Source organism: Colias philodice, chromosome 1, assembly GCF_061535455.1.
Source record: "Colias philodice isolate Cphi_HAF_F1 chromosome 1, ilColPhil1 Martin Lab GWU primary, whole genome shotgun sequence".
NCBI classification, from domain to species: domain Eukaryota; kingdom Metazoa; phylum Arthropoda; class Insecta; order Lepidoptera; family Pieridae; genus Colias; species Colias philodice.
Genome location: NC_143086.1, coordinates 6150328 through 6168757, shown reverse-complemented (window position 1 = coordinate 6168757; position 18430 = coordinate 6150328). Strand labels below are relative to the sequence as shown.

The window sequence follows — 18430 nt, the reverse complement described above, 5'->3', positions numbered from 1 at the left end:
GAAACTACCCACCATGTAGCTACCTACGAACACACCAACTCACAACGAATGTCGCGTAACTTTATACCCACGACCGGAAATACCTTATCGAATTCTCAAAGAAAAATGTCTACAGCGGAAATCAAATTAAAATTTTAGAACCTTTTCATTCGCAATCTGGTAATCCGAGTCTAGTGGAAAAGTTACAAGACTTGGAAAACTTCTGGGAGGGGTATCCGGGTGATGTGACGGCAAGTCAGAATTCTTTAGCACTCTCGAGTTGTTAACTGATAAGTACAATCAAATGTCGAATCGAGTGTTCTGCCTCTGTGGAGAAATGTGATAAATTAAACTGATCGACGATTAGGAAAGCTATTTAGACAGTTGCAAAGTGCTTATTGAGAATAGCCGCCCACTCGGGAAAGCGATGTCACTGGCTATGATCATTCGAGCAATATAATGTCGTCTACGTTTTATTATATTATTAGTTGCGAATAACACTGCATAGAGCCCACCACTGAACGGTGTATTTTATTGAGAGGAACAGATAATAATCGTTGCAAAGCTTTTATACGGAAAAAGCGAGCTGAATTTTGTATGATACGTAGTTTTATTTCGAGTTCACGCACAATGTAGCTATTGCTAATTGTTTTGTATTTTCAAAAGTCATTGCATTCAATCAGTCGCGCGTTCGAGATCGTTTTTGATATCGAGCGTGGTTTTTGTTATTTTTTTGATGAGAACTGAATGAGAGATATGACTGGAATGATATTTAGTTACTTTTGAAAGTTAATAACCTTTTGTAGGAATGTTTTATTTTTATAGACAAGTTAAACTACTAGATAATAATTCACCTCTGGCAATTTGCATAAATTTAATGAAAATTTGATATGAACGTTTTCATATATCTTTATAAAGCATCTTGTAGATAACAATATCTTGCAATGTACGTATTAACAATATAAAGGATAACATACAAAAAAAGGTTAAATGCGATGAAGAAAAACGAGATCTGTTTAATTTGATCAAATAGCTCAAGGCTATAAGAATGAATTTGAGTTGTATTACTGTTTCGTAGTACGTAAAGATAACAGCGTCGTCTGGACCACGTCTGGACAGTGACAAAAGCACATTTTTGTTAAGTAATTCAGAACAAATACTGCTGTATTTAAACTAGGGAGAAAAAGAGAACTAAGTAGTAAGTAAGTTTGTATTTAAAGTCTGAAAAGCTTCTAGTGAAAAGCACTAAGAATCTTCTAATATTTCTAATAAGCATTGCGTCCAATTCATTATATCTCTGTATTCTATAGAAAAAAACGAATTTATTACGTTTTCATTGCCTATTAACTATTTCATTGAGTTTCTTTAAAAGATAGCGTAACAGTTTTAGATTGAAAGATATGAATATAAACATAGCTCAAACTCTACAGGTTAAGGTAATTGTTTTTATTTATATAGGGAAACGTGAAAACTCTGTTCTGCTTCTCTGTATTGTCTTATTATGGATTAATATTCAATGATTGCATACGTGTTTAATTTTTCTATTAAAATAAAATTAACCCGTGTCTTAAGTTAGACCCAATTAGACAACATTTCATAGAACAAACTCCTTCTTTCGAAGTTTTTTACATTAATTAGACGAATATTTTCTGGAATATACTTCAGTTACTAAGCTATGAAGTTAAAATTAGAATTATTCAAATAAATACCTATAAGAAAGAATGTAGAATTATTCGCCTATGACCTAGTAAATGAAATAGAAAAATATGGTGGTCTACATTTCAATAAAATACCATGGACGCATCGAATGTTTTGCATTTGTGAATAAAATATTATAGATAATGGATATGTAGATTTCCACAGAAAAGAAAATCAATAGAGTAATATTAAAGTGTGGCTTTGTTTTAAAAAGACACGTAGTTTGTAACATTAAAGACTTTTTTGGAATTGTAAAATTAGTCGGCTAAAAGAGATCGCGTAGTATTTTTTTATGTTGCGCGTCTACCACACGGACGCATGTCAACAAAAACGCCAATTAAGTTCAACTATCGCTTCGTTATTTAGGACAAATAGTGAGCAATTGCTTGGTACGGCTGAATACTTACAAATGTCGAGAGCGTGCAGGCGGCAGGCCCGGACCAGGAGCAGCAAGGCAACCACACATGGAACCATCTCGCGGCGATCACTTCACCATCTCTTCCGATACCTCGAGTCTGAAACAAAAACCTACATGTAATAAACCCATATTACAATAATCCTTATCAATATTAGGCTAGTTAAGTGACGCTTGAGACAATAAACTCCAAAACCAACTCCAATTCTTTCTATCGCAAGACTCTTTCCAATCTCATATTTTCCGTAGCATTAAATATAGCTGACATAGTAAAAACTTAATAGCACTTTATGTGCCTTTGTGTGTTTTCTTTCTATACTATTCAAGCGGTAGGTAAATATGAACCGATATTAAATTATTATGTCCGGGGACCAAGCCTTCCGGTTTGGTGAACACATTTTAAAATAAATGCAGTTTATCTTAAACGCTAGAAACCGCTATAAAATAGTTAAATGGAGAATAATAACATGATATAGCTTATTTACTTGATGCGTTTAATTTCCAAAAATTCATTTACCAAGAATATTAGCTGGATTTAATCCGAGTGCAGATTGTACATTTATTCTAAAAGTCTTCAATGACGTACGCGTGTTGTTAATAAAAAAAAAATTGAAATTTAAAATCTTTGAAAAGTACAAGTCCAGTCGTCTTGTCCCCGGTATCAATCGACACGAAGTACCTCTATCGCTTTCACGGCAATACTGACAGGCTACTTTGTGATAGATCTGGGGGTAGAGGGCAAACCGAGAATATGTGGTAAAATGTAAACTTTACGCAAATGACGAAAAACCACAGGTAAAAGCAAATTTAATCAAACCCAAAAACACTTTACTTAATGCAAGACTGGCATTATATTAAAACGTGGTTAAAACCAATAATGGGCATTTTATCATGAAACTAATTTTAAACCTGCCTCGAATACAGTTTTTATACCGTTCTTATACATTGAACCAAAGAAATTTATTCTTCCAAAATATGCGAGTCAACATCCCGCTACCCAATTAGCTTAAAGATGCAAGTTCTCGGTTCCTTGTAACGACGTTTACGTGCCAGATAAGGAGTGCGCACTATCGTTTTGTTAACACTACAGTCAGGCTTCATAGCGGCTCTCGTCAGAGTTATGTGTTTGCTCACACAACCGAGGGAAGGATGCATGTAGGCAGCGGCGAACTGTACACAGGAATCATTTACTGCACTTGCAGTTTATTCATGGTTTCGCAACAAAGCCTTTCAAATCCTCGTGCACTCCTTCCTTATTATAATGTCGCGATCTTACGCTCGGATATAATGTCATTTAATTTGGGCATTTATTGCAATGCTCCTTATTAATGCTATAACAAAAATAGAATAAACAGAAAGCGGAAGCCCCTTGTTGCAACGTTTGTAAAGACGTAAGTTCAACCTCGTAAGGGAAGAAAACAAAAGAACGAATGACAATGGGTATCTAACAATGGGTAGAATAGATGTTTTAAAAAATGTGTAGCCCAGAGTCAAGATCTAATTGGCATAGTATAGTGCCATTCATGAAGCAGCCAAAAATAAAAGATTTCACAGCACCAGACAAAAATAGGTTCTACGACGAATGGAGATTCTAACGAGATCTTAAAAACCATAAAAAAATGACTGTTGAAGAACATTTCAAAAAACTCACGAAATAAACTGATAATTAATATTATTGAAGACTGGAAAGCTCAGCTTCACCTCGATACTATACAGTAGAACTATTCCTATCCTGCAATCCTATCTGCAACTAAGCATAGTGGATGCTAACATGCAACGAATACCACTTACAATAAGGTGACGCTGGCCGCGTTCACGTAAATTGTTCTCAAAATCTCATATACTATATTTAATATAAATAAAGTTTCGGTCCGTGATTTCAAAAGAACCGTGTTCTCTCGAAAGCTGGTTTCACGATACTGAAACTTTTTTCCACGGCTTTACGTCTGTCCGGAATTTTTTTGAATTGATTTTCATTTGATCTTGGAGGGGGTTTTAAGGATACATGTGGGCTTACTTTTTATTCGGGAATAATTAGGAGAATGTGGGCAAATACGCCTATTACCGGTTCCCACGTGAACGCCCTCGGAGATGCGATAACAATATTGCCAATTAGTGGCTTACATTGCTTTAACAGGTGAATACGAACTCCTTGAGAGTGGGTACAAAGCAAAATTACCAATCTTCTATTAGATGATACGTGTAATATTCCATACCAAATCTAATAAATCAAATATATATCAAACCTGTTGATATTTTCAAGGATTCTGTTTGATCAAAAACATATAATTGACTTGTTAAAAAAAATCACGAAGTAACCTCTAATTTTCACACTTCTACGTTTTCTACTTGACAAGGCCTATCTACCTATTATGATTTTTTTTTTCATAAACAATTACTAGCTTTTCGCCCGCGGCTTCGCCCGCTTTGTCTAAAACATAATAAATTATAACCCATTGACCACCGAGCGGCCCGATCGGGCCGAGACACAATAGATTTTCTATTGTGTCTGTGATCCGAGGACTGACGGAATAATATATACTAAAACCTTCCTCTTGAATCACTATATCTATGAAAAAAAACGCATCAAAATCCGTTGCGTAGTTTTAAAGATGTAAGCATACATAGGGACATAGGGACAGAGAAAGCGACTTTGTTTTATACTATGTAGTGATATTAAAACATTTGCGAGATTTTTGTCAGAGCATTTTGTGTAATTACTTTTAGTTTTAGTTTTATTACGTTAAAATAGTTACTTTTATCGTAATAATACGAAACGTTTTATCACAAGAAAAAAAAAAGAAAGCCAAAAGTGTTTTATCGTGATGTGGGTGTGTGATTTCTAACTTTGTCAAACTGACTGAAAATTGTAACTAGTGTTTGCTACAACTTTGATCATTTTTAGGGTACTGAACCACAAAAGGAAAAACCGGAACCATTATAGGATTACTTTGTTGTTCATCTTGCTTCCGGTCTGTCGAGACCATTTTTCTCATGAGCGCGTGGAGGTATAAATTTGAAATTTATATCTAATACAACATATAATAAAAAATTGACCGCCTCCTTGGTACAGTGGTTGACGCGTGAGCGTAGAACCGAGAGGTCCTCGGTTCGATTCCCGGTGGAGACGAAGAAAAAAAAATCGATCACCTTCTTGTCCCTTATGAAAATCGATCAGTGAAACAGATGTAGGCATAATGCATCTGCCCCTTACTCCACTTGGGGATACGGGACTTCACTTTATATAATAAAAAATAGGTTTGTTCGGAACTCTCGGTGCGCGAGTCCGACTCGCACTTGGCCGGTTTTTATTATCTAGTTGGACCCGTGGTATATAAGTTAGTAAACGAATAAACGTGTAGGTTCGTTCCACGAAATTATTAAGTGTGTAGGTACATAATATAATAATTATATAATTTTGACATAGATATTTTTCTAGTCTCTTTATATGTGTACATATACATCAAATAGTGTACATCAATTTTTACATACATTTTGTCTGTATTATTTTAAAGTTTAAGAAGTTGTTGCTCTAAATTTATCTCATCCTACATCTTGGTAGCTTCTATTTCCAACTTTATTTGCATAAAATACTTATGAAATTTGTGAAATGGAACCTATATTTTTAGAGACTAATTTAGCGCATTGCTTTCAATTAAACATAACAAATGTTCTGATACATGTACATATAATTATGTACATATATGTAGGCAGTGTGTCTTATGTACCCCCATATTAGTCCTTATACAATTTAGCATTTTCTAATGATATTATAGACTCGAGCATATTCCTACTACTTATTATTTATGAGTATAGAAAACCATACACCAAAGCAGAGAGGATGGTTTCTCATTTTAAAAATTATTTGTAAATAGACTAACTAAAAAGTAATTAATAACTCAGGCCCCGGAACCACAGACACAAAAGAAAATCTATTGTGTCTGGGACCGATCGGGCCCCTTGGGGCTCAATGGGTTAAAAAGATAATTTCAACTTTTTGAACATTACTGTCTGTATTTAAGAATATTTAAATAATTAGTAGAGTTATTTTAATTTTGTCTGCTTATTTTCTATTTTCGAGAAAGATTACTACATATTAGGGATGTAACGATACCGATACCGATACCGATATATCGGCCGATATATCGGCAAGCCGATATATCGGTATCGCCGATAATAAATCAACCGATACCGATATTTTTTTATTAAATTCTTTCTTTTTCTTTTATGTTTTTGCATTGTATTCAGTCATATTGTTTTATTTCTGTTTCTGTAATAGTGTTAAGGAAGAGCGGAACCTCCTGACACAAGCATTTTATTTGCTTACTAGGAGTGTTCCAATCACAAATTTGTTTATGTAAAGGAAAGAAATAAATAATTTTGATTTTTTTTAATTTTTAACGTGATAACTGATAACGTTTTTAAAATCGTTTTAGTCGGGTGACATGTTCATAAACTTGTGTCACACCAAAACCTCACGAGCGCGATCGCAGGTATAACGAGAGAGATACGGACCGATCTCCCGTTTCATCTCGAGCGCTGCCACTGCATTATGTTATCACGTATACTCCTGTCCATTATATTATTTTCTTTTTGACAGCTTCACGCCTATGAAGGATTGTATTGTCTATGTTAAAATGTCATACAAATAATTATCGTTCTTCATGGACAGGTCCCGCCCACTTAGTGATGTCTACACAGAATTATTCAATGATGGGTTGATAAATTATAATAATCGATAGAAATACTCTGTAAAATATATCCGATGCAGAAAAACTCTTCTATTATGTTATATAATTTAAACGTAAAGACAACCAAATTTTAAGATAGAAACCAATAAATAATAAAATATTAGTTTAGTTTAGTTTTAACATACAATGCATAGATGATAGATATGTGGTCTTATTATTACATATCTTAATAGTACGTTTACGTTATAATTATTATTTACGTACCTGATTCGATTTATGATATTATTTTTAATTTATAATTGAAATGGTATCACAATCGATAATCTTTTGAACATCACTTCTGGTATCACCCGTCGAGATGTCAAAAATCAATTCTTACAGTGGACAGACTATAAACATCTCGATCGTAAACCTACTTTACAAACAACCAATTTTTTTGATATCAAATAATTCAAAAACCCGCGCCCAATGAACGATGCGGGAGGCCGCCCGCGCGTGCGCACTTTGTTTTCTGAAAAAACTCTACCAATTGTAAACTTTTATTAGGTACTGATTGTATGTGTATTACTTAAAGTTTAACTGACTTCGTAAAATAATAATACTAAAATAAATGGTTTTGTTGTTTTTTGATTTGGCATTTTTATTTAAAAGAATACGATTAACAGTTGTCTCTGTTAAATGTTGGTAACTTTTTATGCATAATTCACTATTTATTTTTCTACCAAGCCATCGATATCGGTATCGGTATCGGTATCGCCGATACATTACTACAAATATCGGTATCGGTATCGTATCGGCAAAATCATGTATCGTTACATCCCTACTACATATTTATATTAGAATCCAGCAAGAGATTAAAAGTTTTACCAGTTAACTTTATTAGGTACTTACTAAGTCAATCCCTTATACCCAAATGTATATTAAATATTTCTTATATCATATAATATGTAATTACAAAATGTTTTAAGTAAGTAAGTGAAGTCCCATGTCCCACTAGGGGTAGTGGGGTAAGGGGCAGATGCAATACATCTGTTTCACTGATCGATTTTCTTTAGGGACAAGTAGGTGATCAGCCTTCTGTGTACTACCAGACCGAGACATTTTTTTTCTTCGTCTCCACCGGGAATCGAACCCAGGACCCCTCGATGCTACGCTCACGCGTCAACCACTGTACCAAGGAGGCGGTCACAAAATGTTTTACTAAAAGTTAATTTGTATTTTCAGGGATGTATGTTAGTTGTTAAGGATAAAATATAATTGTTTACGGTATATGAATGAGATACAATCTAAAATGGATCTTAGGTAGTGAAACTTTAAGTCTATTGTGTTATACATAAAAGTTATGTAGAAATAATATGTTTCTAAGTAGCATTGAAAAAATCTGTTTTAACGATCACAAAGGGAAGTCCACACAAATATAATCAAAACAGATGGAGTTAGAATGCATTACAATTAATACCACTTATACAATAGAAAGAATAGATTGATGTGACAAGGAATCAGATACAATAAATTAACATACTTAAGTATGGACAAAGATTAAATTAAACATCTTCAATTGAAGATATTGCCAGCTACATTACACCAATGACTAATCAGAAATGGGATCTTAGAAATTGTTGCAACAGTGGATGGTATTTAGTTCAGTAACCTTTTGCTTATTGTTCTTATATGATGATTTTTATTATGTCTCATGGAACATATATTATAGTACAATATACAGGGTGTCCCACTATTGGTATACTAAGCGCGAAGGGACTTGTAGTTTTGCATACACTGATCACGTAAAAAATATATAAACAACAAAATTACGTCAAAATTTTTTTGATAATTTTTTCCTGAAAATCCATGTTTTCTTCTCTAGCTTCGCGCAGCCGTCATATACCGCTTCTCTAATGTGAGCATTTTGTCTATGAAAACATAATCTTAAATGATAGCTCACGTGCTAGTGGCAAAAATGGGCGGGTTGCTTGTTATGGGTGTACACATAGAGTTTTAAGAATTCATCTATTTGAAAAAAAAATGAGTCTGGAATTTTTTAAGTATTTTTTACGTACTCAGCGTAGCCAAAACTATAACCTCCTTTGAGCTTAGTATACCAACAGTGGGACACCCTGTATATTATATACTACTTAAGGACTCTCGTAAAGAATTATTTAATTAAAGTATTACACATTGTTCCATTATAGATTTAACTATAGTAAAAATTTTAATAATATCTTTTAATACCATAGAAAACCCTTATGCTAAAAAATATATCTGATGTCTAACCCAAATATACAAATTTGAAAAAAAAAACAAAAGAAACAAATCTTAGTAATATAGTACAATATTTTATATTTATATACTTAATATTATAAATGCGAAAGTAACTCTGTCTGTCTGTCTGTTACTCAATCACGCCTAAATTACTGAACCAATTTGCATGAAATGTGGTACCTATGGAGATATTTTGATACCCGAGAAAGTACATAGGCTACCTTTTATTGCGAAATATGTACCACGGGCAAAGCCGGGGCGGACCTCTAGTATATATAAATAAAGGACATATAGGTACAATATAGGTATAAAATAATTGTTTATTTATAATGTTTTGAGAACGCTATATTACCAAATCGAGAAATACATTTTATAAATAAAAGTCAACTTAAAAATATTTCATTTGTTTATTTCAAACCAACGAAACTGTAAATAAATGCAGTATATCCATCAGCGTTCGTATTGGGAGTAAGCGAAGGGAACAGAAGGGCCGTTGATTGCTTTCTCTATAATTTATTTACGTTTAGGCAAGTGATGTTTGTAACAAAGGCAATAAATACAACACCATAAAAAATATATATTAAGGTTTACTCCCGCAACACGCTAATATTTACCACTTTAGCATAATAAGCATTCACCATACCACTCACCTTCTAACGCCAGGTACATAGGTGAAACCCGGTAACATGGGGAGTAAATTAGCATAACTTTGTCCTCGCACTTTTGAGATCACAGCCCATTCCAAAATTATTATAACACTTATCGACGTGTAACACTTTTTACCGTTCAAATAATACCATTTTAGATATATGTTTATTTACAATATGGAATAATTTAACAGAAGTGCCAAACAAAATTTTGGAGGAGCTATAACTAATCGACCATAGCACAAAGCTCCCAATAAAGTTGCAGAGTTCGGTCTGAAGTCAGCTTATATTAAAGAACGAATGAAGCAGCGAACGGTGAGCTGTGAGCTGTGGTTGCGAACGATTGAGTAAGGATTGAGTAGATTCAGAAACATTGTCTATGTATCAGAGAACGAATGGTGATATAGATTATTAATTTTATTTTATGATCACATTATGACAGAAAATCTGATCACAACATTTCAAATATTATTAAAATATTTACTCTACAAAGATAAAAATGACTTCTAACGATCACATTTCATAAAAATGCGTTTTATCTAATTATTTTGCTTGTTTTCACTTTTCAGGACTGGATTAAAATATTCATTGCACTATTTTTTAATTCTAACAGTTGGACTATAAGGATATCTGTTTCATTTAATTAATTAATTCGCATCCATCTGTGTCTATCTTACATTATTTTATACATTGTAATTTTGGAATACTGAACAATGGAGAAATAACCAAACTCCTCAGAACTTACAAAACAAATGTATTTTTTTCTTCTACAATGAAATGTACTTTGATTATTTACAATGTATTATGAATTATTAATTTATTTATTATTATTTACATTTCTATAATCGGTTTACAAGTGTGAAGTAATTATAAAAAGTCATTGCGATAAAAATTCAATTTAATTAATGAAGATTTCCAAGAAAGATTTCTAAGATAGCAATACTGACTTGACATTAACTTTTCTATAGTCTCTTGAATCTTGGAAACATTAGGTATTTTGGTTTTTAAGTCTGTGACTTCGTGATAGCCTAGGTTTCACCTAAACGAAAAAAATTGCAATTGAGTCGTCTGGCTCGCTGTTTTTCATCTGTATTGTTTTAGTAAATTATAATAAATCATGGCAAATATAGCCGCGAAACGTATTAAAAGAGAAATCAAGGAGGTCGTGAAAAGTGAAGAGGTAAGTTTTGGATTACTTATTATTTTCATGTATTCATAACTTGTTAGAAGATAACTTGCATTTTACTAACAATGTCATATGAACTAAATATGATTATAAATGCACCTACGTATAATTTGGCGAATGTTCTTTCTTCTTTAGACTTTTGTTTATACATTTCATGTCACGTAAATTTGTTATTTGCTTAGTGGATGATTCAGCATGTTCTTTATTCTTCAATTTCTTTTTGTTTTATAAGTTCTCATGATGTTTCAATTAGTACATAACTTATGTAATAACTTATAAGAGTTAAATCAAATCAACAAAATTATATCATTATCATAACTTGTATTAAATTACGAAGTAAGTTCAAAGTTTATAACTTTAAAATAACCACTTAAATCGGTAGGTACATTATTGTAATAATTCTTTCTTTTTTATTTGGATGTAAGCATTGAGAAGGTATGTAAAAATTTTAAAGACATTTTCGCGTTGCTTTGTTCCCGAAATATACCTGAGATGGATAAATTTATATTTTTGAAGTCATGTTTTATTGTATGGTTAATTTTAACATAAAACTGATTATGAATTTATTAAGAAAAGCATTTTTATTGTGCTTTAATGTGTACCTGTTTATCTTTTAAATAATAATTATACTTATCATATTATGCCTCTTCGTTATATTTATTTACCTATGGTAGGGTTTATGTATTTTTATTTTTTTGAAAATATTAACATACTTACTCTTAGGAAGTGTTTGGAAAACACCATTCCTGCAATAAAGTTATGTTGTATAGAACTTGTCTTAATTTTAATGAATTTATATAAACTATTAAGACAAATGTACCTACACCCATTTCACTTTGGGTATAATTGTATGTTTATGTACATGTATGATTGTATGTATAAAAAAAGTATAATTTATTTTGCCAATGGCCAAAAAACTTAAAGAGAAAATATGTTTATATCTCTAAACTAGCTGCTCCACGCGGTTTCACCCCCGTGGCTCCGCTCCTGTTGGTCATAGCGCCTATAACCTTCATCGATAAATGGGTTAACTAACAGCGAAAGAATTTATCAAATCGGACCAGAAGTTCCCGAGATTAGCACGTTCAAACAAACAAACAAACTCTTCAGCTTTATAATATTAGTAAAGATTAATAAAACATCTTAATCCACATTTGTATATACAATGTACACACATATTATATTGTAATATTCATCATATACATCATCATCATGAGCCCATATGTTCCCACTGCAGGGACACAAGCCTTTCAGGAGGGAATAATAATAATATTGGAATCCATATTAAAATGAAGCTTGATGCTCAAGGGAAGTTAATAAGGCAAAAATAAGCCAAAAAAATTAAAACAAGTTATAAGACATGGGTTTGATTACCTGTGAAGATAACATGAACATGTCTCTGTCTGGCAGGCCGCAGGACACAGAAGGCTGATAACCTACTTGTCCCAAAAAAAAATTGATCAATGAAACAGATGTAAATATATATATAAAGCACCTGCCCTTTCATAAATTGTATTTTTTTTTATTTATATATTATAATCATAAAGACAATAAAAATGGTCAAAATCTTTAACCCATTGAGCCCCAAGCAGCCTGATCGGTCCCAGACACAATAGATTTTCTATTGTGTCTGTCCGGGGCTTGAGTTATTAATTGTGATGTGTGTGTTATACCACCTTAATCAGACATTAATATAAGTATCTTTCCGCTCACATAGCCACAAAACCATTAGGTACAGTTTTTAGGAATGAAATTCTAAGTTTTTAGTAAATAAAATGCCATCAACTTGTTGGCCTAAAAATTTCTATAGCATTAAGTGAAAGTAATATTGTCATAGATTCATTCCAAAGATAAACATAAGTCAAACAAAAAAAAAATAACATCTTGGCATCATATCAATACCAATAAACACTTGAGAAAGCAGTTATTTTTAAATCATGCATCATTAAAATTTTATTTATATGTATGTAGTATTTATATATACACAAAGCTCATATTATAATATGTATTCATTTAAAATTAACAGTTTTTATGAATAGTATTTTTTTTTTAATTCTGTGTCACTTCACAACTTAAAAATTCCAAAAACTCAATACAAAAAGTGGCACACGTAAATATGTGGAAAATAGTATATTGTGTGTATTTGTTGCATATTTTTGTTAGTTAAAAATTAAATAGTTAAGTACTACCTAACCCAGGAAATATTTTTCTGCCAAAACCATATTACCTACAGGTATAAGAGTAATTTTTAACATATTATAATCAGACCTACCATAATATAATCACAAAAAATCACAACAATTGATCAAGCCTTTTCAGAGGAATTCATTTAAAACTGTGACAAAAACTTAATGACACAAATTAATAATTTTTCAACCAAATATTTATTTTTTCCGGGCTTCTAAATCAAATAAATCACTATTTGCTCTTATGTTTAAGTAGGGCAATGTATTCTACAGTGTGAGGAGTCATAGAGATAACAAAGGTCACTTATGTACTATTAAATACATGTAAAATGTATTTTCTGATGTCCTTTTATGATTATAAATACCAGAGTTATTGAGTGTCATTTTTAATTTAAAACACTTAAAAACAATCTACTCATATCTTATGCTAAGATGTTTATTTTCCTGTTGGTACTCAATATAGGTAACATGTTTCAACACAAAAAATAAGAAAGTCCTTTCTTTATATTCCTCATTAAGTACGTAATTTGTTTGTTTGATTGTTCCCCTGGAATTGATTCCTATTCATTATTGAAGTTCAAGGCATGCCTAAGCATATGCAACAATGTGGCCATGGACGAAAAAGTACTTCATTGTTAACGTCGACGGTAATAAATGAAAAATATCTGAAATATCTTATTTAGTTTAACTAGGAGCACTATATTAAGTCACAATTAAGAGGTGATCATTTCACTGCAGATTTTCTGGTTTATTTCGATACATACTTTTTTAATGTTCAAAACGCGTTGTGGCTCTTATACCGTGATAAGTAATTCGGTCTGAGCGTTATATACAAAATAAAGTATTAGTGACACGATTTATAACTGGAAGACCGACAGACAAACAGGACATACTCGGCGGAGCCGGGGCGAGCAGCTATAAGTATCTTATGGGCTCTTTCAATTTATGCGTTTCGTATCGGACCGCTGCCGCACGTTTTCCGTGCCGCTAGTTATAACCCGCTGCCGTGCCGTTGCAGTACGGTAGCAGTCCGTTACCAAACGCTTAAATTGAAAGCGTATCTGACTGCCGTGCGTTTGTATGCTAGTGCTGTTTTAAATTTATTTGACACCAGTTAAGCCATGGACTCTGACGAAGATTCATTACTGTTAGTGCTCTTGTTGAAAAGTTTGGTTTTAAGTTGGCAACTCTGTTAGTCAATTTCAATTTCAACTGCCCGTCCGTATAATTACCACGACTGACTTTTATATTATAACCTCAAAACGCGCGTATTTCTGTACTGGAGTACCCGTAGAAATGTAAGATGATTGAATTAGATTAGACCAAAAAATTAATTTTTAGAGCATGAATATTCTCTGTCAAATCATACCGATATATCGATATTTTTTAATAAAAATATCAATATCGATATTGATATTTTCAAAAAACATCGATACGATATATATCGATACTTTATTGCATTTCCGACATCCCTATGGGACTTGCGACGTTTCCGTCCTGCTGTCGAGCGTTCGCGGTACGGACGCCGCGCTGTTGCCGCACCGTGCATTTTGTATGAAAACAAACGACCGGCCGTGCGCCGTACGACAAACGCACCGCTTCGGCACTGTAGCGGTCCGATACGAAACGCATAAATTGAAAGAGCCCTATAAGTCTTCTTTCAAAGCGAGTAGTTTCAAAGTAGCCGTATTCATAAGAGCAAAAACTATAAACTTTAACTTCATCAAATAAATGGCCGTTCCCTGCAGAATTATACACTCACCTGCAATCGCTTAATAACTTTTCAAAGTAACCTTGCCGGTTGCAACAGTTTGCTTTTTGCGAGAGTTTACAATTTTCATGGTGCTGTGAAATTTATTGAGAAGTTTCTAAACGTTAGGATATATTTCTCTCGTATTCTAAGCTATACTGCTAACGAGCATTGTGGTGATCATTGCCATCAATAATTCTAGGTATATTGATTTATTATAGGAAGTTGTGTCGTTCCTTCAATAAACCCTTGTTAAAGTTCAATTCGCTGTTAAGTGGTTGGATACGATATACCTTTCAATAGCACTTTTTAGTGGCATCCTATTTTTTAACTGACTTAAAAAAAAGGAGGTGCTCTATTCGACTGTATTTTTTGGTTTTCCTCAGAATTTTCTAATTTCTACTACTTGAAAGTTGATGCCTGCCATGAGGTCACATTAAAATTTGGTTTAGTTCTAAGGGCCGTCCGACACGAAATGCATAAATTGAAAGAGCCTTAAGAATTTGAAGGCGGTTTTTAGTTTTTAGCGACGGTAAATTTTAACTATTATAAAATTAGAGATGCCGAGGCCGATTTCAATAATACATTATCATGAACCTTTTCATCCTCTATTATGTTTAATCCTCTATAACTTTACACCTAAACTGTATCTTAAATAGTTTTAGTGGTTAGTCTAAGTCGTTCGTTAGTCTGAAGTCTAGTGAAAAGTAATTTCGCAGATATGCAATTTATTCATTGCACGTGATATTTCTCATTTAACCGAGCATTTCTTTTGTAAACCAAATCATTGTGACATTGAAGCTTTTCATCATTAATTCGCAAAAAAAAACTCACTCCATTAAAAATAACCCAACATAAGATTAACATACGTTTTTGTTTTCATTTCAGTACTTACGAAAATAAAATATCGAATTAATATATTTTTTTTAATTAGTAATAGCTATGTATGTAAGTATATATTTTTATTTTTTATAGGTGGAAGAGGGCACGTTAAAACTCGAATTGGTAAATGAAAGTTGGACAGAGCTCCTCGGTGAAATTTCTGGCCCACCGGATACCCCTTACGAAGGCGGAGTGTTTAAACTTGAAATTAAAGTGCCCGAAACATATCCATTTAATCCACCGAAGGTAATCTATATCCGTTCAATTTATCAGTTTGCAATTAAAATTATCGAAATAACCGTATGTTCTTCTTCTTCAGATACGTTTCATAACTAAAATTTGGCATCCGAATGTATCATCAGTGACCGGTGCTATTTGCTTAGATATACTTAAGGACCAATGGGCGGCGGCCCTCACACTAAGAACAGTACTTCTGTCCATACAAGCGCTGCTCGCGGCGGCCGAGCCGAACGACCCGCAGGACGCGGTCGTGGCTAAGCAATACAAGGATAACCAGCAGCTTTTCTCGCTGACGGCGAGACACTGGACCAACGTGTATGCCGGGGGTCCGGTCACCATCTGGGAGTTCAACCAGAAGGTGCAACTTCTCTTAGAAATGGGCGTCGAGGAACACCAAGCGAGAGTCGCTCTCTCCACGTTCGATTGGGAAATCGAAAGAGCCACTGAACAGCTTTTTAGTTAGTGTCAAACGTTAATTTTATTCACCTTATCCGACGTGATTTTTGGTGATAGCTGACTAGAAATGAAAATTTTATAGTTGTACGTTTTTCTGAGTTGTGTGAATTATGCGAACTCTTTAATTAATACGAAAACACTGCGACCATACATACCTACATACCTATAGAATATAATAGTTGATTAGCAGATTAGATTGTGTCCTAGGACATTTTAAGTATGCATAATACGTTTCAAGTTCGGCTTTTTAATTTTTTCGCGAGTTTTTTAAGATTTATTACTTTCATACTCAGTTTAAGATAAACAATTAATTTTATTTTGTGCTGGTTTTTTTTCATGTTTAATAATTCAGAGTTACATGTTATTTAATGGAAGTTTTTTTTTTGTATTGTAGCACGTACTCGATATATTTTTATTTATGCTAAAAAAAATATATATATCATTGAATTGCAACTTAAATAAAAAGTAAAAAAAAGATAGATAATATACGAGTTTTAATGAATCTGCGGACTTCGTAATGTTCGTAATATAGTAATAGTATCATCGTTAAAATAAACGTATATGTAATTCAATTTGAGAAAATATTTTAAAATGGCGATAGTAATTTAAATGTAGGTACAACTGTAAGTTTTTTTTTTATTTTAATCAATTCCTGCGTAAAAAAAGAGATATTTTTTTACAGAACCTGATAAGAACCAGGTTCTTGTGATTATGTTATAATTACTTTTTTTATGATTACTAGTTGATAAATGGCTAGTGACTTTAAAAAAAAAATAAAAAACTGATGCCTTATCTTCAATAATATTCAATGAATTTATATTTTAACAATTTTTTAATGAATAATTTTTATTCTTGAACATAGAAAGTGAATCAATAAAGATGATATCGCTGGTGCGACGCTGAATCATGCATGTGCATAAACTGCATGTACTGAATTATTTGGTTCGTTGATAACTTGCATCGAAGGTAATGGATTTGTCTACGACGAACACCGATGGCTTATCGGTACTGGTTGAACTCATTAATGTCCTCCTGGGAGGTAAAGAGGGGATTGATAACCAGAAGCAATATGTGTAAGGTGTAGGTTTTAGTGGATGAACTAATAACATTAATGTCGTTCCGTCCCACCATCTTTGTATATTTGTTTTCACGTTTTACACATATCTTCGAAGTGTACTAGGGTTGTATGAAGGTATTGGAAATGCAGAACGTCTGGGATGACGTTGAATGTAAACATTTTGTATGTACCTTGATCTTTCCAACGTTTGACGAACATCTGCGGTTAAACCGTACTTCTATAAACCTATCGTGTTAAATTATTTAACAACTTTACTACTACCTTCTTTCTGTATCCGTGTTTTCCTTTATACAACATGTATTTACTGTTCATATACATATCGTTTGTATGTAATTAATGTTCTAATCTTAGGTTCTAATGATATTTCTTCCATGCAATTATGCATGTCTTTGCAGCGGCGTCGAGTTTTCAGAGATACCTTTGAATGGTTGCATTTCATTTTTCTGTATAATAATATATATTTTTTGAATTATTGTAATTATTGATGCCTTCATTATTAGATAAATGTTTTTTGTAATAATTTTATGAAAAACATTTCGAATTTTAACAATATTATAGTGCAATCCTAGAAGCTTATGGTTTTAATAATTATTTGTTTTTGATATTTATAGGGTTCACGGATTAAATAATGCTTGTTGGAAATTTAACGCCTTCTCTAAATATTATCATTCCTTCTTTTAGATACTAGTGTTAGTGCCTCAACCAGAATAAAACGCCTTGCAATGTGATTGATTTGTATCAACAATATGAAATAAGCAATAAGAAATGTGATTTAAAATAAGGTAACTACTTTAAATTGTAATACATTGATTCGAGATATTTTTCTGTCTCCGCTGAAATAGTTATGGATTACCAACTATTATAATATTATTGAAGTATCACAATAAATGGTACAGGTGTCCTATCGATTTGCCTGTTACACAAGTTACCGTTTCTTATTTATTGAACTTACCCTCGCATCCA

At 32.8% G+C, this 18430-nt stretch overlaps 2 protein-coding genes across 3 annotated transcripts in view; one reads left to right on the top strand and one right to left on the bottom strand.

Annotated features, from left to right (window-relative positions):
- The window catches only part of LOC149491146 (discoidin domain-containing receptor 2-like), a 44895-nt gene extending 34927 nt beyond the window's left edge, over positions 1-9968 (bottom strand). For both annotated transcript variants that reach the window (XM_089707257.1, XM_089707330.1), the window contains exons 1-2: positions 9693-9968; positions 2085-2192 (exon numbers count right to left, since the gene is read on the bottom strand). In XM_089707257.1, the coding sequence (XP_089563383.1) occupies positions 2085-2151 (67 nt within the window). In that variant the 5' untranslated portion in view covers positions 2152-2192; positions 9693-9968. The remainder of the gene's footprint in view (positions 1-2084; positions 2193-9692) is intronic.
- A 697-nt stretch (positions 9969-10665) lies between these two features.
- Positions 10666-18395, top strand: Ubc4 (ubiquitin conjugating enzyme 4). Its single transcript, XM_089707425.1, has 3 exons — positions 10666-10869; positions 15787-15939; positions 16013-18395. Exons 1-3 carry the CDS (start codon positions 10807-10809, stop codon positions 16394-16396), a joined length of 600 nt encoding a protein of 199 aa, XP_089563551.1. The 5' UTR covers positions 10666-10806; the 3' UTR covers positions 16397-18395.
- The last annotated feature ends 35 nt before the right edge of the window (positions 18396-18430 follow it).